Here is a 24,455-nt window from a genome sequence, read left to right as displayed (position 1 = left end):
CGCCAGCCGCAAAGGAGGGACCCCTCGAGCGATGCCTCCCAAGCGCGCATGACCTCTGGCTGACCTTCTGACTCCCTCCCTCCCCTCGTAGCGTGAAGCGAATGCGAAACTGTCGCTGCCACGGTGTTCAGTTCGATCTGGGTTCTCGTAATCGCTCCAGCTGCGATCATCCCTGATTCGAAACATTCCTGGCAGTCTTTCTCTAAATCCCATATACGGAGTCGAAGCAAGGTCAAAAGCGAACTATACGGGTCGCTTTCGTTTGATAAAACCCGTAGCATTTGACGCGTCACGCGCCGGTATTTTTTATCGTCTTGAGGCATTTCATGGCGATAGTTTTTCCAGGACTCTTTTGAGCTACCGTCTGCTGACAACCGGACTTCGCCAACTTTGACGTCAGAGCTACGTCAGTTGACGCGCGCTGACTGTTTTGACGTCACAGGCGGCGGCGACCAATGGTAGATTGTGAAAAGAACCGTTAGCGGACGCGGACAAAGAAAAAAACAACGAAGATATCGAGCAACGCGACACAAATTCCATTAATTTTAATTCATTTCAGGAAGGGAAGCACTTTGGCCAATGGCTCATTGCTGCTATGGAGTATTCAGAGCATGTACGGGGAAAGTACGTACGCGTTAAAAAAGATATAGGATGAACGCAAGACCATAGCCTGCCTTTCCAACGCAATCACTGCCTCCGCCTGAAGATTAACTCGACCTGTACGCAAACACTACACTTCCACCCAAACGAACGACCGGCTTCCACAGCTGCGGTTTTACGCATACTGCGTCGGTCGGGTTCAAATAAAAATGAACAGGGGAGGGGTCGTAAACAGGTTGCACCGCTCTTAGGGCACATTGCTGCTTGCGCTCTCAATAAACGAAGCCACCTGAAAGTCGTCACTATTGCCGTAAAAAAAAAAAAAAAAAAAAAGGTGCGCGCGTGGTGCGCATTGCACTGTGAACGAGTAAATCTAGTGAAAGCGTGCCGTGCAAAACAAGTTCTGACGCAGCTGCGTGCATAGGAGCTAGAATTTTCGTGTACAGTGGCGCTACCTCACGGTCGATTTCTCGGCGGCGCGTCAACAGCGCACTGAAGTGGGCGAGATCGCCGAATGGGAGCGAAGTTACGCCGAATATACAGCGTATTTAAAGGAATCCCCTCAGTGTGGATGCGAGCGAATAATTTCTCCTCCGAATAGCACCAAAATCCCGCAAGTTAACCCAGAAAAAAGCATACCGGACTTCGCTTCCTATTATTGTGTAGATAGTTTTTGTGTACATAACCTCTTCCCTCTGTCCTCTCTTCCTGTCCCCTCACCTCTTTCCCATTTCATTTCTCCATTCCGCCTGCTATCCTTTATTTCCGCTGCCCCAGCTCGGGTGTTTCAGTATCGATGGCATATACGGGGGCTAGCAAAAATCTTTTCCTTCCTTATTATTTTTTTTTAATAAAACCACTTACTACTACTACTACTTTCTAGCCGGCCTTTCAGGTGTTCACGCTGTCGTGCAGCCTTTGAAACTATAGTTAACCTCGACTTGTTAGGCCGCGTTTGTCCGGGAGCCCGCTTTAACTGTATACTGGTACTTTCGCGGTGATCTGTACAAACCTTGCCCCTCCTTAATATGCGCGCTGTATATACAGCTGAAGGGCCCACACCAAATATATAATATAATTGGTTTTGGGGGAAAGGAAATGGCGCAGTATCTGTCTCATATATCGTTGGACACCTGAACCACGCCATAAGGGAAGGAATAAAAGAGGGAGCGAAAGAAGAAAGGAAGAAGAGGTGCCGTAGTGGAGGGCTCCGGAATAATTTCGACCACCTGGGGATCTTTAACGTGCACTGACATCGCACAGCACACGGGCGCTTTAGCGTTTCGCCTCCATAAAAACGCAGCCGCCGCGGTCGGGTTCGAAGCCGGGAAATCCGGATCAGTAGTCGAGCGGCCTAACCACTGAGCCACCGCACAGGGGGAGCGGCGAGGTTGCGTTAGGCGACTCGGCCACCCACACCCAGGCAAAGCTGCAGCAAGAAGCAAGGAACCAAAAGAAGGCAGGGCGCCCCAGATCTGTCAGACATATAAGCACGGGTGCAAGTGAAGCACAGAGCGAGGTTGGAAACGGCGAAAGCTCAGCCGCCGCACCTTCTCTTCCTTGGGCAGTGGCTGCCCTTATCCACTTCGACCACCCGCCTACGCAAAGGCTGCGGAAGTCCGGAACTGCGCTGCATACAAAGGCAGCGAGGCCATATTCCGCAGCTGCCCAAAGTCTGCGCTCATGCAGCTGCTGATCTCCCCCGGTATAACAACGCGATGCTTTCTTCTTGAGAGGGGACTGTACTTCCTACAGTGAAGTTTGCCGTATTTACTCGCGTGGTAGACGCGCTTCCTCAGAAAGCTTGGTGCCAATTCGGGAACAGCGCTTTATAAGCGCGGGGTGAAATTTACGCAGCGAACAATATATTCCCAAATTTGAGTAGCTAACGTAGGGGGGGATTATGCGAGCAAATGCGGTATGGTATAATCCCATTCGGTCTTTCTCATGCCCAACGGAATACTCGCCGAATGGAAGAAAAATACCCCCTGGTCATTTCAAATTAACCGGAACCGTACGCAGCAACGCAAGGCCCGACTGTGAAAGGAAAAAAATTGTCTGCACGAATAAAAGGAAAACATCCGACAGAGTTACAATTGAGGTGGCGAAGACGCTCAAAAACCCTTCGTATTCCCCAGCTCTCCGGAAGAGGAAATGGAGAAAAAAAATTCACAGGGGCACATTATTCTATCATGTTTAGGCAATGCAAAAGCAGTAGCGGCTTTTGACGGTTTTACCGGAAGTGACTCACTTCCCGTCTGGTTACGTCAGTCAATACAGTCAATGAGATTCCTCCGGTCTGGTGACATCACTTCCTTCCAGCCAATGGGACCGCTCCGGTCTGCTGACATTTCCTTCCAGCCAATGGGAGCAATCTGGTCTGATGACGTCACTTCCTAACAGCCAATGGGAATACTCCGGTCTGATGACGTCACTTCCTAGCAGCCAATGGGAATACTCCGGTCTGATGGCGTCACTTCCTTCCTGCCAATGGGCGAATTTATGACCGCGACGATGCATTTCGGCCCCGGGGTGCATCGAGTGCTATCGCATCAGTATAGGGAATCGGGACAGGACGAAAGAGGGGAGCTAGGGAAGACCACTGACCGCAGTTCTCCTCGTCGGAGCCGTCGCCGCAGTCGTCTTCGTCGTCGCACCGCCACGTCTTGGGGATGCACTTCTCGTGCTTCCCGCACTTGAACTGGCTCGTCGAGCACTGGTCTGGAAGAGAGAAAGAGCGGAGAACGGTGAGGCACGAAGAAACACAGCCACTCGTCTGCGGATTATCTATTCCCGTCTTTGCAAAACTTGCTGCCGCGCTGACACCTGTATACTTTTTTTCTTCTTCTTGAATACCTCATCTGCCGTCCCTAAGCTTACCTTTTCTAGGGAGACAAATCCCGCGCACAATAAGCATCCCCTGCGGAGAGAAACGCACTCTAGGGAAGAAACCTCCCTAGCTCTGTGGAGCTATTCTCTAAAGAGAAAGACCTTTAAGGAGGAGAAGTCCTACTTCGAGACGGGTGTTCAGAAATGGAAAGACCGTTTAGACTCGTCTTCACTTAACCGCCACCTTCCTTTAATACTGGTGTTCATTACAAAGCTGTCTCTAATCAGACTTTTCTTTCGAGACATTTGAGCTCAACTGGAAAGACAATGAGTTGCGAGCATAAAGGGTTCAGCTTAAGTTAAGGTCAACGCAGCTAGCTATGGAAAGAAAAATTACAGGTGTAACGCTAGGAGACCGGAAGCGGGCAGAGTGGGTGAGGGAACAAACGTGGGTTAGTGACATCCTAGTCGAAATAAAGAGGAAGAAATGGGCTTGGGCAGGGCATGTAATGCGAAGGAAAGATAAGCGCTGGTCCTTTTAAGGGTAACGGAGTGGAGTCCAAGAGAAGGCAAGCGTAGCAGGGGGCGGAAGAAAGTTAGGTGGGCGGATAAGTTTAAGAAGCTTGCGGGGACACGGTGGGCGCAGCTGGCAAAGGACAGGGGTTAATTGGAGAGACAATATGCCCTGCAGTGGGCGTAGTCAGGCTGATGATCAAGATGACTTCAAAGGAACCGCATAGAGTACATTCAGTTGCAGGATTACGTCTAAAGCAATAGTGCCTCGTAGGTAAAAAAAGGAAGGAATTGCTATTCCTGCTTAATTTCCTGAATACATCTTTTTGAGCTTATTTAAAATGACATAAAGCCTGCAAAGGCTCTTAAAACCACCCGTTCTGTTTACCTCAAAGTGTGACACATATCGGGACGCCAGACCAGCACAAAAGCAGCAGTCCAGCGTGCGCGCAGAGCTCTCAGTATATCTGAGTTTACAGAAAGGTTGTGTTACAATGCATACGTCATAAAATCCCCCCCCCCCCGGTTGCCTTCTACACTTTAACTGCCTTTCATTTTCTGCTTCCGTTATGTACTAATCTACTAAGCATCCACTTTTCGTTTCGTTGCACACGGCTCGCTATCTTGTACTGCTCTCAATACCACTTTCCATTAACGTGTAAACGCGCCAACCAAGGCGAGTTTCATTACGCCCACGTTTGAAAGAATAAATCAAAAACACAGCCGTCGCCGGAGCCACAGTACCATTACGCGTATCATCCGCACCTCGGCTGCTATCGAACTCCACATCGAACTCCGTATCGAACACCAGAGGCTTCCGGTTCGCGCAATTTAAAATGCGCCGCCGCTTGAACCATCGCCCGCGCCAGTGGCCTCACTAAGACCCCGTTGGTTTGCACGAGCACGTCTTCTCATATTCTTCGACCTGTCTCGAGAAATAAAGATGTGAGCACCGACAAAGAAATTCCTCTGCTGACAAGAACCACCCGATAGCTATAGCGCTGCAACGGCCGTCCGATGTACCACTGCGATTACCAGCGCGTACGCACTACACTTAAGAACGAATAAAACGCCACCGAAAAGAAAAAAAGGCAGGAGAGAAAGGTGGGCATGTCGAAAGACTGGTGACGTCACAGCATCACGCCACCGAATAGCCATGCCACGCGCCCACTCAGTGGGCTCCGTCCCGCTAAAGCCTTTCAAGGCGGGATATAAGTAAATAAAAATGAATCGATATTTGCACGAAAATCCCCTACGGCAGGCGTATACAACACGCCGGTAGTGAGGAGGTGTAGAAGTTGAGGGAAGGGCGACTCAGGTGTAGTGAAGGTTACCCAGATATATACACACACCCGCCGAGATCAGATGAGATAAAAACTCGATATCTGATTCTGATCGCGCCCGCAAGGTCGCTAATTGGAGAGAGGCGACGGAAAGGGTGGGGAGGTGAGTACGGGTATATCAGTGGCTGAAATCGCATCGGACGAGTGTCAGTTATCGCTGTTTTCCATCTCCGAAGAAAAGACGTGGAGGACGTTGTCAAGACGCAGGAGCGATACGTCAAGGCTCGAACAAGAGGGACCCTCTCCAGCACAGCACTCGAAGAAGGAAAAGAGGTCCCCAGTGGCCGACAGCAGAGGAGACCTTGTAATCGTTAAGACACTCGTTGTCAAGCGCTCTTCACGGCCCTTATCTTTCACGGCGTGGTTTGTACTCAGTTTCCACGCTATATTTGTACAAAGAGAAGTACTCAACAAAGGCCCTTCAGTTGTTCAAGCAGAGTACATCTGCTGATAAAATCTTGAAGGGCAGAGGTAGAGGTGGCCAGAGGTAGGTAGGTAGACGTAGAGGTGGCCACAGGTAGGCAGGTAGAGGTAGAAGTGAGCAGAGGTAGGTAGGTAGACGTAGAGATGGCCAGAGGTGGATAGGTAGACGTAGAGGTGGGCAGAGGTAGGTAGGAAGACGTAGAGGTGGCCAGAGGTAGGCAGGTAGAGGTAGAGGTGGGCAGAGGTAGGTAGGTAGACGTAGAGGTGGCCAGGGGTAGGCAGGTAGAGGTAGAGGTGGGCAGAGGTAGGTAGGTAGGTAGGTAGACGTAGAGGTGGCCAGGGGTAGGCAGGTAGAGGTGGGCAGAGGTAGGTAGGTAGACATAGATGTGGTCAGAGGTAGGCAGGTAGAGGTAGAGGTGGGCAGAGGTAGGTAGGTAGAAGTAAAGGTGGCTAGACGTAGGTAGGTAGACGTAGAGGTGGCCAGAGGTAGGCAGGTATAAGTAGAGGTGGGCATAGGTAAGCAGGCAGAAGTAGAGGTGGCCAGAGGTAGGTAGGTATAAGTAGAGGTGGGCATAGGTAAGCAGGCAGAAGTAGAGGTGGCCAGAGGTAGGTAGGTAGACGTAGAGGTGGCCAGAGGTAGGCAGGTATAAGTAGAGGTGGGCATAGGTAAGCAGGCAGAAGTAGAGGTGGCCAGAGGTAGGTAGGTAGACGTAGAGGTGGCCACAGGTAGGCAGGTAGAAGTAGAAGTGAGCAGAGGTAGGTAGGTAGACGTAGAGATGGCCAGAGGTGGATAGGTAGACGTAGAGGTGGGCAGAGGTAGGTAGGAAGACGTAGAGGTGGCCAGAGGTAGGCAGGTAGAGGTAGAGGTGGGCAGAGGTAGGTAGGTAGGTAGGTAGGTAGACGTAGAGGTGGCCAGGGGTAGGCAGGTAGAGGTGGGCAGAGGTAGGTAGGTAGACATAGATGTGGTCAGAGGTAGGCAGGTAGAGGTAGAGGTGGGCAGAGGTAGGTAGGTAGAAGTAAAGGTGGCTAGACGTAGGTAGGTAGACGTAGAGGTGGCCAGAGGTAGGCAGGTATAAGTAGAGGTGGGCATAGGTAAGCAGGCAGAAGTAGAGGTGGCCAGAGGTAGGTAGGTATAAGTAGAGGTGGGCATAGGTAAGCAGGCAGAAGTAGAGGTGGCCAGAGGTAGGTAGGTAGACGTAGAGGTGGCCAGAGGTAGGCAGGTATAAGTAGAGGTGGGCATAGGTAAGCAGGCAGAAGTAGAGGTGGCCAGAGGTAGGTAGGTAGACGTAGAGGTGGCCACAGGTAGGCAGGTAGAGGTAGAAGTGAGCAGAGGTAGGTAGGTAGACGTAGAGATGGCCAGAGGTGGATAGGTAGACGTAGAGGTGGGCAGAGGTAGGTAGGAAGACGTAGAGGTGGCCAGAGGTAGGCAGGTAGAGGTAGAGGTGGGCAGAGGTAGGTAGGTAGGTAGGTAGACGTAGAGGTGGCCAGGGGTAGGCAGGTAGAGGTAGAGGTGGGCAGAGGTAGGTAGGTAGGTAGACGTAGAGGTGGCCAGGGGTAGGCAGGTAGAGGTGGGCAGAGGTAGGTAGGTAGACATAGATGTGGTCAGAGGTAGGCAGGTAGAGGTAGAGGTGGGCAGAGGTAGGTAGGTAGAAGTAAAGGTGGCTAGACGTAGGTAGGTAGACGTAGAGGTGGCCAGAGGTAGGCAGGTATAAGTAGAGGTGGGCATAGGTAAGCAGGCAGAAGTAGAGGTGGCCAGAGGTAGGTAGGTAGACGTAGAGGTGGCCAGAGGTAGGCAGGTATAAGTAGAGGTGGGCATAGGTAAGCAGGCAGAAGTAGAGGTGGCCAGAGGTAGGTAGGTAGACGTAGAGGTGGCCACAGGTAGGCAGGTAGAGGTAGAAGTGAGCAGAGGTAGGTAGGTAGACGTAGAGATGGCCAGAGGTGGATAGGTAGACGTAGAGGTGGGCAGAGGTAGGTAGGAAGACGTAGAGGTGGCCAGAGGTAGGCAGGTAGAGGTAGAGGTGGGCAGAGGTAGGTAGGTAGACGTAGAGGTGGCCAGGGGTAGGCAGGTAGAGGTAGAGGTGGGCAGAGGTAGGTAGGTAGGTAGGTAGACGTAGAGGTGGCCAGGGGTAGGCAGGTAGAGGTGGGCAGAGGTAGGTAGGTAGACATAGATGTGGTCAGAGGTAGGCAGGTAGAGGTAGAGGTGGGCAGAGGTAGGTAGGTAGAAGTAAAGGTGGCTAGACGTAGGTAGGTAGACGTAGAGGTGGCCAGAGGTAGGCAGGTATAAGTAGAGGTGGGCATAGGTAAGCAGGCAGAAGTAGAGGTGGCCAGAGGTAGGTAGGTAGACGTAGAGGTGGCCAGAGGTAGGCAGGTATAAGTAGAGGTGGGCATAGGTAAGCAGGCAGAAGTAGAGGTGGCCAGAGGTAGGTAGGTAGACGTAGAGGTGGCCAGAGGTAGGCAGGTATAAGTAGAGGTGGGCATAGGTAAGCAGGCAGAAGTAGAGGTGGCCAGAGGTAGGTAGGTAGACGTAGAGGTGGCCAGAGGTAGGCAGGTATAAGTAGAGGTGGGCATAGGTAAGCAGGCAGAAGTAGAGGTGGCCAGAGGTAGGTAGGTAGACGTAGAGGTGGCCAGAGGTAGGCAGGTATAAGTAGAGGTGGGCATAGGTAAGCAGGCAGAAGTAGAGGTGGCCAGAGGTAGGTAGGTAGACGTAGAGGTGGCCACAGGTAGGCAGGTAGAGGTAGAAGTGAGCAGAGGTAGGTAGGTAGACGTAGAGATGGCCAGAGGTGGATAGGTAGACGTAGAGGTGGGCAGAGGTAGGTAGGAAGACGTAGAAGTGGCCAGAGGTAGGCAGGTAGAGGTAGAGGTGGGCAGAGGTAGGTAGGTAGACGTAGAGGTGGCCAGGGGTAGGCAGGTAGAGGTAGAGGTGGGCAGAGGTAGGTAGGTAGGTAGGTAGACGTAGAGGTGGCCAGGGGTAGGCAGGTAGAGGTGGGCAGAGGTAGGTAGGTAGACATAGATGTGGTCAGAGGTAGGCAGGTAGAGGTAGAGGTGGGCAGAGGTAGGTAGGTAGACGTAGAGGTGGCCAGGGGTAGGCAGGTAGAGGTAGAGGTGGGCAGAGGTAGGTAGGTAGGTAGGTAGACGTAGAGGTGGCCAGGGGTAGGCAGGTAGAGGTGGGCAGAGGTAGGTAGGTAGACATAGATGTGGTCAGAGGTAGGCAGGTAGAGGTAGAGGTGGGCAGAGGTAGGTAGGTAGAAGTAAAGGTGGCTAGACGTAGGTAGGTAGACGTAGAGGTGGCCAGAGGTAGGCAGGTATAAGTAGAGGTGGGCATAGGTAAGCAGGCAGAAGTAGAGGTGGCCAGAGGTAGGTAGGTAGACGTAGAGGTGGCCAGAGGTAGGCAGGTATAAGTAGAGGTGGGCATAGGTAAGCAGGCAGAAGTAGAGGTGGCCAGAGGTAGGTAGGTAGACGTAGAGGTGGCCAGAGGTAGGCAGGTAGAGGTGGGCAGAGGTCGGTAGGTAGAAGTAGAGGAGGCCAGAGGTAGGTAGGTAGACGTAGAGGTTGGCACAGGTGGATAGGTAGAGGTGGGCAGAGGTAGGTAGGTAGGTAGGTCAGAACTGGCCTTCTAATCTCCTTTACTATCGTGATTATCTGAAGACTATCGTGGTTTTTTATCGCTTCTCTCTATACCTACTCAGTTTGCTTTTAGAGAGCGCTTCATATATCCTTCCGCGCATTTGTTCTTCCGGCCAGGTTCGCAATAGAAGGTCCTCCGAAATTCGTAACAACCTCACGATTGAACGTTCCTCAAGTCGCAATGTTAGCTGCGGCCTCAGCAATAAACGTCATGGGTCAAGGTCAGAGGTCAAAGGTTCGACACCATAACTGTACCACATATGGTCATAAACGGCTAACGTGGTCGGGCTGCTGAAGGTCATTCAAGCTCATTATCCGGCCTACGCAATGACTGCTTTACCTAGCGTAGTGAAGCTTTTTCGCTTCAAAAAACGAACCCCGAACTACCGTGCCATATTTGGTCCTGGTGCTGACTTAAGACAGCGTACAGACTTGTCTGTCGACGTCTTTGCAAGGGCCGAGCGACCCGGCCTGTGTGAACCAATGGTTGAGGTCTATCACACTCCCCTCCCTCCCTAATGGGGCGATGCGAGGGAATGCACAGCCTGGATCACGATGCAGCATCGCTTTTATCCAAGCAGCGCACACGCATCGTCCTGCCCGCATGCCGCTCAATTAGCGCATCGTTAAGCAACCACTACGCCAGCGCGCGTGCTCACCGCACATCCTGCCTGTTTTACACACGCGCTCACAACATCCGCAGCGATATTATTATGCGCACGCAAGCAGCCGAGCGGCGTTGTGTGTAGCGCGTAAGCGCAGACGAGATACTGCGGAGGGGGCAGCGCACTTCACAAGCGAGCGAAGGAGCAGACGCTTTCGCAACGCGCGCCGCTCTTCCCTTCGCCGTCCACACCCCCTTCCCGCGTCGCGCGGGCCTTTCAAGAAAGATAAAGAAAACGAAAGAAAGAAAATAAAAAAAAAACGGAAATAGAAAGGCTCGAGCGGAGATGTATACAAGGGGGTCCCGCGGCACCGCCAAACGATGCGCGACGGATTCAGAATTGCGCGCTCATACAAACACACACACTTATGCCGTCTTTCCAGTGCGGTCACGCATTCCAGCGGCTTTGCCGGTCCACCAAGCTCCTGGTCGTCGCTGCCCTGGGGCTGACCGTACGTACTTATAGGTATACCGTCCATGTTGCAAGGCCGCGAACGATGCTGTGCAAGCCTCTGCTCGACCACCGGCTTCGATCTACTGCCGGGCCCTATCCAGGTGTGCGCCTCGGACGATGAAAGCTTTTCTTTTTTTGTTTCTTCTTACGTTCTCGGTATTAATGATTTCTCGCGGCGTGTGTTTCTTCGCGAACGAATTATACCGACTCAATGGCCGCTTTTACGACTTATTAGCGCGTTAGTACCGGCTTGGTCCTTTACCACTGTCGGGGGAAGCGGAGGGGGGGTTTGGGTTTTCATTTTCTTCTATTGTCTGCTAGACAAGCAGCGTTCGTATGCGCGGTCATATCGGGTGAAAGCAGACGACATCGAAACGCGTAAAGCGACGACGGTCATCAAGGAACTTAGGATTTTTCGCGCTTAATCAAATACAATAGGTCCACACGTACGAAGGCAATCAATTTTCACGTTACATCGGAGAATTATTTAAACGCGGTTAAGCTCGAATGGCCTTTCTTGGCCGTTTTTTTTCTGGTTAGAGGGCGCGCGTGGGCTTCTGCTTTGAAAACGCTCCAAACACTGACACCGCGGCGCACGATAGTTTTCGATCGCTTCGCCAATCGCGAAAGCTACACAAATACGAAGCAAGCAAAAGACGCGAACACGCCGATCGACCACCGCAACGGCGGCATAGTCGCAAAGAGAGAACACACCTTGGCCCTTATTTGCTCCGCAGTTACAACGTCGCTTGCGCGCAGTGCGCCGCCAATCGGGTCACGCTGGAACTCGATAGCAGAAGACACGCGCTATTCGCGGCCGCACCCCCTTGGGCTATACAGCCGACCAGACGAAAATTGAGCAGCTCCCCGGGAATCAATCAGCGGAGGGCCTCTTGCCTCGCCTCAAACAGTCGATATCGAAGCAGCAGACGACGACATTTTAGGCACATCGAACGCATGGACACGGCGCAAAAAAATATAAGCTTGCGCGCGGCGCGAAATCTATGGTTATACATGCGAAATTTAAGTGGACTGTATATATACACGCCAAACGTGCGGCATGTTTTAAACATAAGCCCGCAAACGCACGCACAGACGGGCAAGCATGTCGCTTCTCGACACATACAAGCGCGTTTGGAAGCGCCGCTCTTGCTTGGTCGCTGGGGCGCGCAATTCGGGGGAAGCCCGAAAAAGAGGAACACAGCGCGTGCGCTGCTTACGCCGTTCGCTCAAATCAAGATCAAGGTCACCTACCTGCTGCAGCCTCGGCTGCCGCCCGGCAAAAGAAAAAAAAAACGAGAAAACCCAGCGAAAACGCGTCCCCGGAGCTCCGAGCACGCGCGCTTGTTGTATAGTGCGCAAGCGCTGTTTCACAGCGTTCGATCCGATATACACACAGAAAAACAGCACAGCCTTCCCAGCATGAAGCAGACGACGCTCCGAGCGGAGCGGACGGCCGGGGGAATTGTCGCAGAAGACATTTTGTGGACGTATAGCTATAGGCGGCGCTCGTTACCGTTTGGTGCCTCTTTTTCGCTTTCTTTTTTGTTTTTTGCACGGAGTGGTTTAGTTTGGGTCCAGTTTGCGTTGCGCCATGTATTACGCTAGTTTTTGTGGGCTACAGGTATTGCGAGGTGTACTCCAGTGCCAGATCGTCAATGCAGAAAACGCTTCGCAAGTAACGAAACCTTCAGATACGCATCGGTACTGAACGAAAGGGGGTATTTTTTTCTTATCTTAACCAACGGTGCAGTAATACGTGGATCTGATAACTACTGGCAAGGATCTTGAGCTAACCTATTTAGGGCAAAGCGAGCTCAAGTTTCTTTAGAAAGTACGCTCAAGTCCGCGTTTAACCTGCTCTTTGCCTATCGACCGCTCAAGGCGTGCTATCTCATCTCGCACCTTTGAGTGAATTCGGAGAGCCAACCACCGAATTCACCGCAAAACCTCCCAAGTGAAAAAAAAAAAAAACGGAGCGAAGCAGACCGGCCAAGAACTATAAAAAAAACCACCCCGTGAAACGCGACATTGCTTCGGCATCTCTGGATCACGTGCTTCCCAAGATCCTCTAACCTCACGGTCAACAGTTTATCGCGCCACCTCCAGACAGTTAGAAGAAACGAAAACGAAAAAACCGCCCCCTCCTTTCCCCACAACGGGCTTATCTCGTATGCGGTAGCAGGCGCCAAAAAAAGCGAATCGTTACACGCGATGATATCCATCGAATTGTGGCACTGACACCAAATCGATGACACACAGATATGCCTGCCTGCCAGCTTGTCGAGTCGATCAGGCTACTGTGTTGCGCCATGGAGCCTGTTATCTACACCGTTCGCGCCGATCCTTGGCAGTAAAGGCATGTACACGAGGAGCACATGTAATCGGGCCAATATTGGCAATGTATTGGCAAAGCTTGGTCCAACGAAGGCCCAGTGTGAAACCATCCCTGCCAATATTGGGCCAATCAGCACAGGTAATCGGCCCCATATTGCAACAGGATGGTTAAATCCTCGTCCTTTGTAGGGCCAGCCTTAGCCAATACGGTTCCAATGTTGGGCAAATTACCTGTGCTGCTTGGGTAAAAGGCACGTACCCGAGGAACACAGGTAATCGGGCCAATATTGGTAATGTATTGGCAAACCTTGGTTCAACGAAGACCCAATGTGAAACCAACCCTGCCAATATTGGGCCAATTACCGGTCTGCTTAGGTACACGACCTGGCTGAGTACAAGCCAACTCTCTTTTAATGGGGTATACGTATGCGTACGCACTAGTAGCGTAGTAGGCGCTGTGGTGTAGGTGCGCACTGCCAGGAGAGCGTGACGTGCCATAGCGCTAATCACCGTCTCCGAATGGGGCGTGACGACAGGATGTATACTTACGCCGACTTCTTCAGAAGTAGACGGGGCGTAGAGAGTGACTAAATGGGGGAAGGGTAGAGACGGAGCACGAGCCTGTCTCGTGGATATTGGTCGCTGGATTGCCGTGCGGAACTACGCTCTAAACACGACTGTACGCCTATATGGGAGTAAGAAGGGAGTAAGCCGTCCTAGAGTGCGCTCTCTTTTATAAAAGGGGAGTGCGTTAGATGACAGCTTACTCGCCTTTCACGCCCATATCGGCGTAGATTCGTGTTCGGCAGAGGAAGTGGCTTGCAACAGTCCAGAGAGGAGTTGTTTCGACAGGCCGGTTTACAAACTACACCTGCGACTCGTAGACAGCGATCCTTTTTGAATGTCGAAACACCGCGGGCTCGCGACTTTTACAGCCGGCACATTGTAAACTAACTAGAAATTAAGTACCTCGAAACTACAGGCATTTCTTAAGCCCCCGCCTGAGCAGCACAGGTAATCGGTCTAAATTGGAAATTTATTGGCAAATACTGGTCCTACAATGGACCGGTGTGAAACCATTCCTTTCAAATATCGGACCTTGCGTTCCTTGACAACACTATATCAAAATAAAAGGGCGAAGTAACGACTTAAAAAACACTGCTACGTTTCGACTCTTCCGAATCTTGGTTCAAGGTCGTCGTAGCGATGCGACGACTATCCCGCATTCCATTCTAATTGGCCGGAATGCCTGATGACGTCACGGTGAAGCAGGATGTGATAATTGCTAGGTATGAAACGACACAGATTCGAGACTTCTTAAGGGTGTCGGTTCGTCAACAACTCTCTGCTTCTGTTCGGGAGAAATAAACAACCTTGGACCGTGAAAGAGCGCCCACCAAAGCTCTTAGGTGTCAGCAGTCACGCTCCGACCGCTCCTACATACGACGTCGACCTCCATTCTAACAACAAACAAAGTAGGTAATCGCAGCCTCCAGTATCTCGGCGACGTTATCTGCGATAGGGCCAGTCGCGCTGAGGTCGATTCTAGTGGAACGGAAAAAAGAACAAGGGGTTAGGGGGGGAGGGGGTTCAGGAGAAGTGGCTTGCGCCACCACGTATCAAGCCCTATAAAAGCCACGGATCGATTGGGTTGACGCCGCCATCGACGCGGTGGGAGCGACTGACGCCGATCTCGCTGCCACTGGCAAGGCGCTGTTTCCCCCTTTCCACTTCGGGCAAAGCGGTCGCGTTCTGGAGATCACTCGTCTGACCAGAAGCTTTGTTTTCGTCTTAAACTCGTTTGTTTATACTTCTGTGCGCAGTGTTTATACCTCCAAGAAAAACTTGTTCTGACGAGTGGTTTCCGGCATTTTGTTTCGTTTCTTCAAGTCACTCGCCCGCACACGATTTTTTTCCTTCTTTCAGTAAAAGACACCCTATAGCATCAGCACATAACCAACGCGACTAATGTCTTCTGCGCGAGACTATTCCAGACAGAAACGCTTATCTTCGCATCCGACGTCTTAACCCGGTCCGTTTCTTAGTCGTGAATTCCACAGGAAAAACTTTTTTTCTGGCGCGGTTTACGTCACATATAGGTCGCAATTTTATAGCTCGCAAATTTTGATTACGCTGTTTCGAAGCAGGATCCTGTCTGAGAGTTTGGCTAATAACGGAAGACGAGTATTGGACTAATAAATCGTTCAAGCCTTCTGTGGCTACAATCATGCGACACAAGCACAATCCGGCGCTATGCTATAGCTACCTATCCCCGAGAGCTCCACTGACCGAGAATGTATCAGTGCGACGCACAGAGCTGTCAGAATTCGTTCGCCACGAAACAAACGACAAATGCATTAATCATATATTCCATACTGACGGGTTCATGGGCCTGTAGAGTCCCATACACGTGCCAGTATGTGTGTGCTCGCTTTCAAATCATGCCACGGCGTCACCCGAGGCCAGAGTAGGCCGAATACTTGCCGCAGTCCCGTTCTTCCGTAACTTCACAATGAGTAATAGAACGTATTGTTCTTTTTTCTTCCCGCCTCACTGCTGTCGCACTTCTAGTCTCACTTACTTGTCCCCAATGTTGCCAATATGTCAATAAAAATCCCCTCGCAGCTCGAAGACTGTAATTACAAATTACATTCATTACCTTTAGTTCATTTTAAACGTGATCATATCTGCCAGCCAGTCAAACGGTTTGTTCTTGCGACCTTTAAAAAAAAGCACAGGTCACCAACCTTTCTATATAGCTTATTGCACAGGAACTGGGTGATCAGCTATTACAATACCGGAGGCTGCATTGCCAAGTGAATGATAAAGGGGAGGATTAGAAATAATGTTAAAAAATGTGCGCCAGCGGATCCCCAAAGCCTTTGTTCTGCTTATCTTAGTGTACACCGCACAATCCCGATATGATGCGTGAATATGAAAGCAAACTTTGTTCTCACACAGAGGCTAGTTTTTCAATGTGGGTAATGTCATGATCAGTACATGTTTAAAGTACTTTTTGTTTTCTATTTACTGCTCCTCTTCTTGTGAAGGGCATAATTCTCTTGTAGCCCCCAACCAAAGGAACAGCAGCAGATCGGCGGTTTCAAACACTCCGCCTGAAAATGTTTTCTCTGGAGACTTCACCGCTCTGTCCCTTCATCCACCATAGTTCCGCACTTTCGCACTCTCTACACAGCCTCTGCTCTACACAGTCTCTCCTCTACAGTCTCCGCACTATACCGCCCTCTTCTCTATACCGCCATCTGCTCTATACCGCCATCTTCTCTATACCGCCATCTGCTCTATACCGCCATCTGCTCTATACCGGCCTCTGCTCTATACCGGCCTCTGCTCTATACCGGCCTCTGCTCTATACCGCCATCTGCTCTATACCGGCCTCTGCTCTATACCGGCCTCTGCTCTATACCGGCCTCTGCTCTATACCGGCCTCTGCTCTATACCGGCCTCTGCTCTATAGAGTCTCTGCCCTACCGTATCTGCACTACCATCGCTGCTCTACCTGAAAAGAATGATCGTATGCTTGCTGCCAACTTCAGTGACGGTTTTTTTTTTTTCAAGCCTCCTGAATGCTTCTTTCCTATCCAGCCCCGTATGCCTGCCTTGCCCCGCGTACCCACGTTGAGAGGAAACGAGGGGCATTTTATGGTGCACTCGGCCACTGTCTAGAGTGCAGACGTTCTTGACCCTGCAACACACGCCGCCGTCTGACACTACACTACTACCGGCGTTATCTCGCGCGATACACCCCCTACTACGCGCAGGTCAGTTAGCTTTTTCCTCCGCGAAATGACGGGGCGGTCGCTACGTCGGCAGCTGACTGAGGCGATAAAGCCCTTTCCGGCACACACACACTATGCAGCCACGCAACGGAACCGGCACTGCAAATGAGGGAAAGCAGACGATAAAACGCAACACACAAAAGCAAACAGGAATTCTCGGAGTGCTCCGGGAACGCGCCACGCTATCAGCCTTCCTTCGGGAATGTTGTGGCCAACTTGAATAGCGAGCTGAAACGCAGCAGGAGACAGCAAAGCGCCCGGTGTGAAATAAGAAAAACGGTTAACTATGGATGATGGGGTGGAAGTGGTTGTTTGGAGAAGCCTCTGTCTTAGTTAACCTAGTAAAAGTTTGCCTAGTTAGGCTGATCCCACCGAATATTTAAGTTACTCTGTTTTTTTTTTCATTCACGCAGTAGTTGTGCTGCGCCTGTCACACTGATGTCGCTTAAACAGCACTAGTGCTTTAGGTTAGTGCGTCGAGCGGCGTTTTTGTGCGCTGTGGTTAGTCTGCTGTGTAGATAGAGCCTTCGTCAAGTAAACTAGATACGTCGAAGGAGGTTAGCCACCACCGCGGGCTAAGTGAAATCCAACTGGTGTCAGTTCGAAGAGTTTTTACACCGGAATTAACCTCAACAGATTACGCAGCAGTATAGTCCCGAGCATTATTAAAATGAATATATTACTATTACTTATTAATCATAATGAGTAATATATCAGTTGTATCTCAGAATGACTTCTGGATATTATATGCGAAGAGAAAAACTGGTTAGAAAACGGCAAAAAAATTTTGCTTGTCAAAACTTGTGAAGAAATCAATAAATCAGTGCTAAATTGTAGTTCCCTCTCGTCATGCTCACGACTCTACATCGGGACACTGCTCCACCTCAAAAAAAAAAAGGAATAGACAGCTCGAGGAAAGACAGTGGCGTGACTTCGGGTCACGCCACTATACTACTGGGAGCTTCCTTTTCGGTCACGCCATCAGTCACGGCACAAAAAAAAACGGTAACGACCAAGTGCGATCTAATCTAAATAAAAAAAATTGGCAGTGTCCATGTGTGACATGTGTATTGAATTATAATCAAGTCTGCGTGGTATTGTTGGAAAACTACATACAATGCTCGTGGCAAAACTCCACACTTCATTCCAACTGTCTTAAGCGTGACGCGATAAAAGCAGCGACGTACTTGGCCACCTGTACCCTCTCTAGAACGGCCAGATCTACATATCACCGAGAACAAGAAACTGTCGCAATCGCCGACGCGTGCGCTACAAAGTATCGTGGACGAGACTTTAGAGGGAGCTCTAGGAGCAGCGGACTGCGTTAAGCCATCGCTAGCTGGCATATTCATGAGACCATCGGGAAAGAGACGCGCTCAACCTTCGATTCCAGGAAAGGTACGCGCGGAACACGTGGCAGCTTAGAACAGCCAGAAAGATCCAGCGGTGACCTTTTTTCCTCTTTGCATAGACAAAGCGACTCGCAGGGGCATCCAACTATAATCCAACCGGCCTTTGGAGAACGCGTGGATGCTGCAGATGCCTACGCCATTACTCTACACAACTGAACACAGCCGCGCGAATAACCATCTGGTCTTGAGACTGTCACCGGAAGTAGTGTGGTTGAATAGAGAGCATTCGGTCGGTTTTCTTTGCTTGCGCATTTTAACTCCTGCGTGGCTTACATTCGTGTACGAAGTACAGTAGGCAGGAAAAGCTTGCTAGATGCTTGTGTTAACACTTCTTTTTGGGCGAGTTGGTGCATACTTGATACTTGGTGTGCTCGCTGTGATGGTCGCTTAGATTTCTTTACCTTTCCTGCCCTCCTCCTTTTTTCAGTGAAACGTCGCCATATAAAGGCGCTGCCTGGTTTCAATAAAATTAGTTGTCAGTTAGCGCTTGTGTCTCGTCCTTGTCTTTTCGTGGTTTGCATGTTCTGGCGCTATTGTCTTCAAATCAAATCTAGATGTTTGTGCTCTGAAACGAGTTTACTGTAGCGCTCGCTCGATACCCAGTCGATCACCTGGTATCGGTTTCTAACGGACGCAACAAACAGGTCTCCTCATATTTTCAGGCATTTTATGCGATTGGTTTTCGTGACATTTTTCCTTACATTTGATACCTTTAGGTTTAGAAGCCGACTGTACGTGTACATAATTACGCAATGAGGTCAAGTGGGTTAGGCCATGATAAGGCGCTTATAGCAGTGCAGCTATTTCTCTTGCGTGTGTGATGCTGGAAATGAGTACATAGGTGGTTAGCGGTATACGTGTCCCTATTCCCTTTTTCCACTCATTTCCCGCCACTTTTTTTCCTCCACAGATCATATGAATGGCAAACGTGTAATAGTTTCTATGCCGTCATCCTCTTTGCTATATTTACTACCACTACTATTTTTAACACGGCGGGGAACGTCCAATAGTTGAGGACTCGTCAGCGGCACCACCTCTGACCAAATAACGAGTGACGTGCATTACACAATGCAAACAACGAATTACAGACATCATATTTAACTCTTGCCACAGTAATATGCTTGCTATCAAAACTAATACCCAAAGGAAACAGTACGCAGTAAATATTGCTGGTTGTGTCGATCACTAGGGAGGAGAAAATGGTTGTATGTGAGCACAATAAATTATACCATCTTGTACAATCAATTTGCAGGGGAGACACGTTAGTGCCAGTAAGGACAGAAGTTGTTACTTCTATGCTGAAGTTCTGTCGTTTAGCGATACTTCATTGAGAATTATTAACCGGCAAACCTCGAAGCCTTTCTGAAACCTCCGCCGCTGGTGAGAACGGAGTTGAGCCATCGCCCTTGCCTTCATATGGTCGCTTTTTATTTTACTTGCACTAGTCTACAGGGTGGTTACATCAAACTTCCTCGTTCGTCCCACTCCCCAAGGCGATAAAGCGAAAGCCGAACCGGAGTTATATTTGGCGTCGATTGCGACAGCAGGCTTTTTTTTTTTTTCCCCTGGGGCATATCGTGACAAGGAATGCTTATCGGGTCAACCGCGGAGCGCGTAAGTGTCTCGATTTCGTCATATCAACACCCAGCCTGTTGCAACTAAATGTCTGTTCGCTTGCCGCCTGCTTTTGTGGCAAGCGTATTTACGGAAAACTCGCATGCTGCCCGTCACACAACAAAACGCTTCGCAGGTTTTTCCAATGAGGAAAGAAAAGTCACTCAACTCGATTCATGATATAACAAGGCGGCACATGCCCTTTGACTACGAGACTTTTGTGTACAGTTTAGTGACTTGTGTACAGTTTAGAGGGAATAAACAATGATTTGATCTTGACTAGGAATCACAATGAGACGTCAAATGCGCCGTGCAGCAGACGGCAGCCGTACACATGAGAGCAGACTACAACACGTGTTCGCTTTTTTGACTCCTCGCGTTTTTATGGAGGAAAAACGCTAAGGCGCCCGTGTGCTGTGCGATGTCAGTGCACGTTAAAGATCCCCAGGTGGTCGAAATTATTCCGGAGCCCTCCACTACGGCACCTCTTCTTCCTTTCTTCTTTCACTCCCTCCTTTATCCCTTCCCTTAAGGCGCGGTTCAGGTGTCCAACGATATATGAGACAGATAGTACGCCATTTCCTTTCCACCAAAAACCAATTAATAATAATAATTAACTGAGACGTCTGCTCTTGCACGTGGGCCATTTTGCCGTCCGCGACAGGACGGTCCGGCCGCCATTGTGGAAACGTCGATTGTAATTTGGCGAATGAAACGGATATCCCTCGAATTCGTCCATTAAATGCAACACGCTGGGTGGTTTGGCAGCTAGAAGAAAGGTCGTTCGTATTGACTAGGCGTGCAAAGTCCACGTGTACACATCAAACGTGCGCAGGAGCTAATGCGCACCGTTTCTAGCGGCTGACGCAAGCCGGACAGGCGGAAAAAAAACAGACCGCGTAAGGTCTAACGTCCCTACGAATGCACAGTACGGTCACGAACGAGACGCTGCATCAGCAAGGTAAAAATATTAAACGCAAACGATTAAAACCTGCCTAACGCTACGCAACAAGTAAAACAGAAGCGTTGAAGAGGATGAGAGAGAAAGCTCGCGACTGGAGAAAGAGGCGCTGGAGTACCGGGGGCCCACGGCACCGGCGATGGGCAGACTGAGCCGAGGTAAAAAAAAAAAGAAAAATGGGCGGCCCGTTTCAATGACCCCTCGCTGGGAACTGGCGGGCTCTCCTCGCCGTTTGAGGGGTTAGCTGTACTACCATGTTGCGGCACGCGTGGAAATCTTAATCGGAGGAACTCTGCGTCACTTACACCGCACGAAAATTCTAAACGTCAACGCCGGCACTAGAACTGTGAAAAAGTCCGTCTCGAGACGGCCGCGTCCGGCGCGCTCACTTCAAAAAGAAAACTGGCACATTCCAACGGGCAAGGCCTAAGGGCACGCCGGCCGGCTTCCGCAGTTCTGACATAGCGTCGAGCCGGCTTTCCCAGCGGGACCGATGAATCCCGGTTTGAAAAAAATACCGAAGAACACTCGTTTATTATAGGGCTCACTTTGTGCGAGTCGGCAAAAGGCACGGCACGCGACGTCACCACCAGAGCGGAAAGTTCGAGAGCAAAGGTACGGCGCAGTTATGCCGGCCGGCGAACGAGCCGCCACGCCGCGCCGGCTCAGAATGTATGGGATAGCACTGGAGTGGTGCCACGCCTGCTGCGAATGCACTGCGCGCGCGCGCGTCGATATATTTTTTTTTCTCTCTTTGCCCTGCTCACGCCTCGCCTCACTTTCGTATTCAACGCTGGCGGCGAAGCGGCAACGGCGCAGGTAGCGCGAAAAATACGACGCACATTGCGACGTTACACTACTCACTGGAAGCATCGACTGTCCGCACTCCGCAGCAAGCAACGGCGATCAAGGCGATGGCGAAGACGACGAGCATTGACGGCGATGACCGCAGGGGCGCGGAGAAGATGCTCCACCTCAAGGCACCCATGCTGCTCCTCCTCGGTGCACGTTCGCTGGCCATCCAAAGCGTGGCGATATTGGCGAGCACACAAGCAGCGGTTTCTTCTTCAACCCGATAAGAGAAGCCCCGAAAGTAACACACAGTCACGGTGCCGCAGAGGTTGAAACAGCGGCGGGCGGGGTAGGCAGCAGTGCAAGTGGGGAACGGGAAGGAGGGACGAAAAAAAAATGAACCGAGCGCCGGAGCCGAGCACACACGCCCGCCTAGTGCCTCGGTCTGTCCGCGTATGAGGAGAACCGCCGAAGGCCGGGCCCGCGGAATCGTACGATGTTGGGAGAGGCGCTGCTGCTCCAAGCGGCGGAGCCCACCCCCCACTGGCTGACGTATTCTTTCTTTTTGTCTGTCTTTCCCTCCCTCGCGCGCGCGTGCAGAAGAACACTGCTGTCTCTCTCCCTCTCTCGCACGCGCTTTGCCGCTTGATGATGCCGGAGACCCCTTCTTTCCCGACCAGTGAAGCGCTGGCTAAACTCGTACTTCTCGTACTTTTTCCCCGTACTTTTTTGTCTACCTCTTTGGCCGCACGCGCCGCCAGGCGTGACGTTTTGTCTTACGGGGGACGCGTCTCGATGACGTTCACACGGTGTGGCCCGTGACGTAGCGGCTCTCGGCCAATAGGAGCTCTCGCGCCAGCATCACGCCACCGCGGGGGCAGACTTGTTTGTGCTATTTGCTTGACTCGTGCTAGCTCGCTTTGTTGGCTTCGTTCTTTCGGCGTGCGTGCGCCGTGCGGCTGGAGCCCAAGCGGCGGCCTCTGGTGGCGGCGGGTGTCTCCCTTTGAACCGGTCTGGTTGGAGAGACCGTTCGAAAATGTGGCAAGGGCGAGCGGTCTTTGTACGTTTGTGTCTGTGCGTTGGTAGCGTTTTGCCATGCATCGGCGGGGCGCGCGAATTTCGAGAATCGGTTGTGTTTTGAACCGACTCAGCAGCCGAGGGCCGCCGGAGGGGAAAGCGCGCAGCATAAGCGCGTCATTTGGAATGGCCCGTCGCAAGAAAGCGCGATGCTCCGTCGCTTTTTATATTCTTAACTGCTTCCTCCTTTTTTGCCATTCGCGGTGTTTTTGCTGTAGAGATGGACGCTGGAAAGAGGCGTTGCACTTCCTCGAGGCAAAAGTGCGCGGGAATCCATTTAGACGCGGCGCGAGCTTTATGAGAGCGCGCGCGCGCCGTGGCGTCATTTCGATTGAGGATGTCTTGGCGCCGACTGTAAACAAATGCGTTCGTGCTATCCGTAGTCTCGTGTACGTTAGACGCAAAACAAGTTCCCCGCGTGTGCTGCAAGGTGGCTGTTCACAATGTAAGAGCTGAATCTCCGTCATGGAAGAGCAGAGATGGACGTAGTCGTTAAGCTTCAGACACCTCTTCGTTGCGTTACCCGCAGATAGCAGTCATTGGTCGACGTAATACTGCATTTCTATGGCATTCAGTGCGTTTTCCTGGGAGACTACTTAAATCCAACGCGATCTTACCGAATAAGGGTGCATGAAGTTTGTATCGCAGGACATGTCTGCACCTAACTTTCTGTTATTGTCACTGTTTCTTTTGCACGTGCATATATCTACAAAACTCTGTAAATCACTCTGGTCTATAAGCACTGCATTGGCCATCCGATATTTTTTTAATATTCGAGCGCCTCTCTGAGGCTTAACATTACAGTAATACGATCATTGTTCTTGTTGACGTTATTATTATCATAGATAATAGCAGTTTATTGCTATATTGCCTGTGATGAATTCAGCGTACGAAAGTTCACGAAGTGCTCATGGCCAGGTACACAGAATTACATACAGTATCCATATAATACGCATCCAAAAAGTAAACAAATATTAATAAAAACCGAGTGAGAAAAAGAAACTGAAATGCAAGTAGTGGTAGTGTCAGTGAAGCAAGCAGAACCTAATTGGTCGCTGGCACCCAACGACTGGCTTATCCAGCAATTTTCATCGCGAAAAAATTCAACAAACGATGGCAATTTCCGCGGGTTTCAAACGCACCCACGTGCGTGACAAGCGTCCTTACCGGAAGGCGTGTATTTTTTTATTTATCTAGAGCGAATGGATATACTAACCCCTTTGTACTATGGCGCACTCGACTCTCATGAGTTTTAAGCTTTACGAGTCACCCGAGTGTCTCTATAGCGAGGAAATAATTCGCCCGAAAAGCAAGGGTATTACCGGAAATGACGCTCACAACTTACATTCGCATGCTCATTCATTTCAAAGTTGAAATTTGGGCTTGTTGGTTAATAATTCGGAGCAATAGCGCAACAGGGCAAGGAACCAAGAACGCTGTGTTTGTCTACTCGCCCTTGGCTTCTTGTCCTGTTGGCGCTGTTGCTCCGAAGTGATTCAGTTCGTTTAAGTTTTTTTTGCATGATGGTTCTAGGCAAGGTGTACAAAGTGCCGGTATCCCTTGCAGTCTGTTTCACCCGCTAGCTCAAAACTATAAGCACAGCTCCCGAATTTTCCAATGCCACGGGACCAGCTGGCAGGAACTGAACTGCGCTTACTTAGACGCGACCTGTCCATTTGTGAGGGTTGATGAAAATCGAATTTCATTACCTTCATAATAGGTTTTAATGGCAGTTTTAGACATTCTCAAGCTAATGCCGTATTAGAGTGATGGAGAAGACACTGTATTGCTGTATTTCTGTAAAAAAAAGGCGTTAAATTAGCGCCATTTTAGTGAAGAATGTGCAGAGCAAACCCAAGAAGGTTATAAGCGCTCTGGTGTATGATTAAAGCCCGCTTAATTAACAATTAATTAAGAGCGAAGGAAAGTCAACGCGGTTTTGCTTATACACGTAAGTAGGTTCCCGAAGTTATAGTTCCTGCTGCAATATTCGAAGAAGGCTTCGGAGACAC

At 50.6% G+C, this 24,455-nt stretch overlaps 1 protein-coding gene across 2 annotated transcripts in view; it reads right to left on the bottom strand.

Annotated features, from left to right (window-relative positions):
- LOC144110334 (very low-density lipoprotein receptor-like) overlaps positions 1–21,905 on the bottom strand; it is a 55,937-nt gene extending 34,032 nt beyond the window's left edge. Inside the window, exons 1-2 of one of the 2 annotated variants that reach the window (XM_077643186.1) lie at positions 21,439–21,905; positions 3,208–3,321 (exon numbers count right to left, since the gene is read on the bottom strand). In XM_077643186.1, coding sequence (XP_077499312.1) covers positions 3,208–3,321; positions 21,439–21,595 — 271 coding nt within the window. In that variant the 5' untranslated portion in view covers positions 21,596–21,905. The remainder of the gene's footprint in view (positions 1–3,207; positions 3,322–21,438) is intronic. The other variant, XM_077643185.1, reaches the window with a different exon arrangement.
- Between the last annotated feature and the right edge of the window lie 2,550 nt (positions 21,906–24,455).

The sequence above is a fragment of the Amblyomma americanum genome, chromosome 11, assembly GCF_052857255.1.
Source record: "Amblyomma americanum isolate KBUSLIRL-KWMA chromosome 11, ASM5285725v1, whole genome shotgun sequence".
In the NCBI taxonomy this organism is placed as follows: Eukaryota; Metazoa; Arthropoda; class Arachnida; order Ixodida; family Ixodidae; genus Amblyomma; species Amblyomma americanum.
The sequence above is the reverse complement of the archived record's forward strand: the minus strand, read 5'-3'. Positions and strand labels throughout refer to the sequence as shown.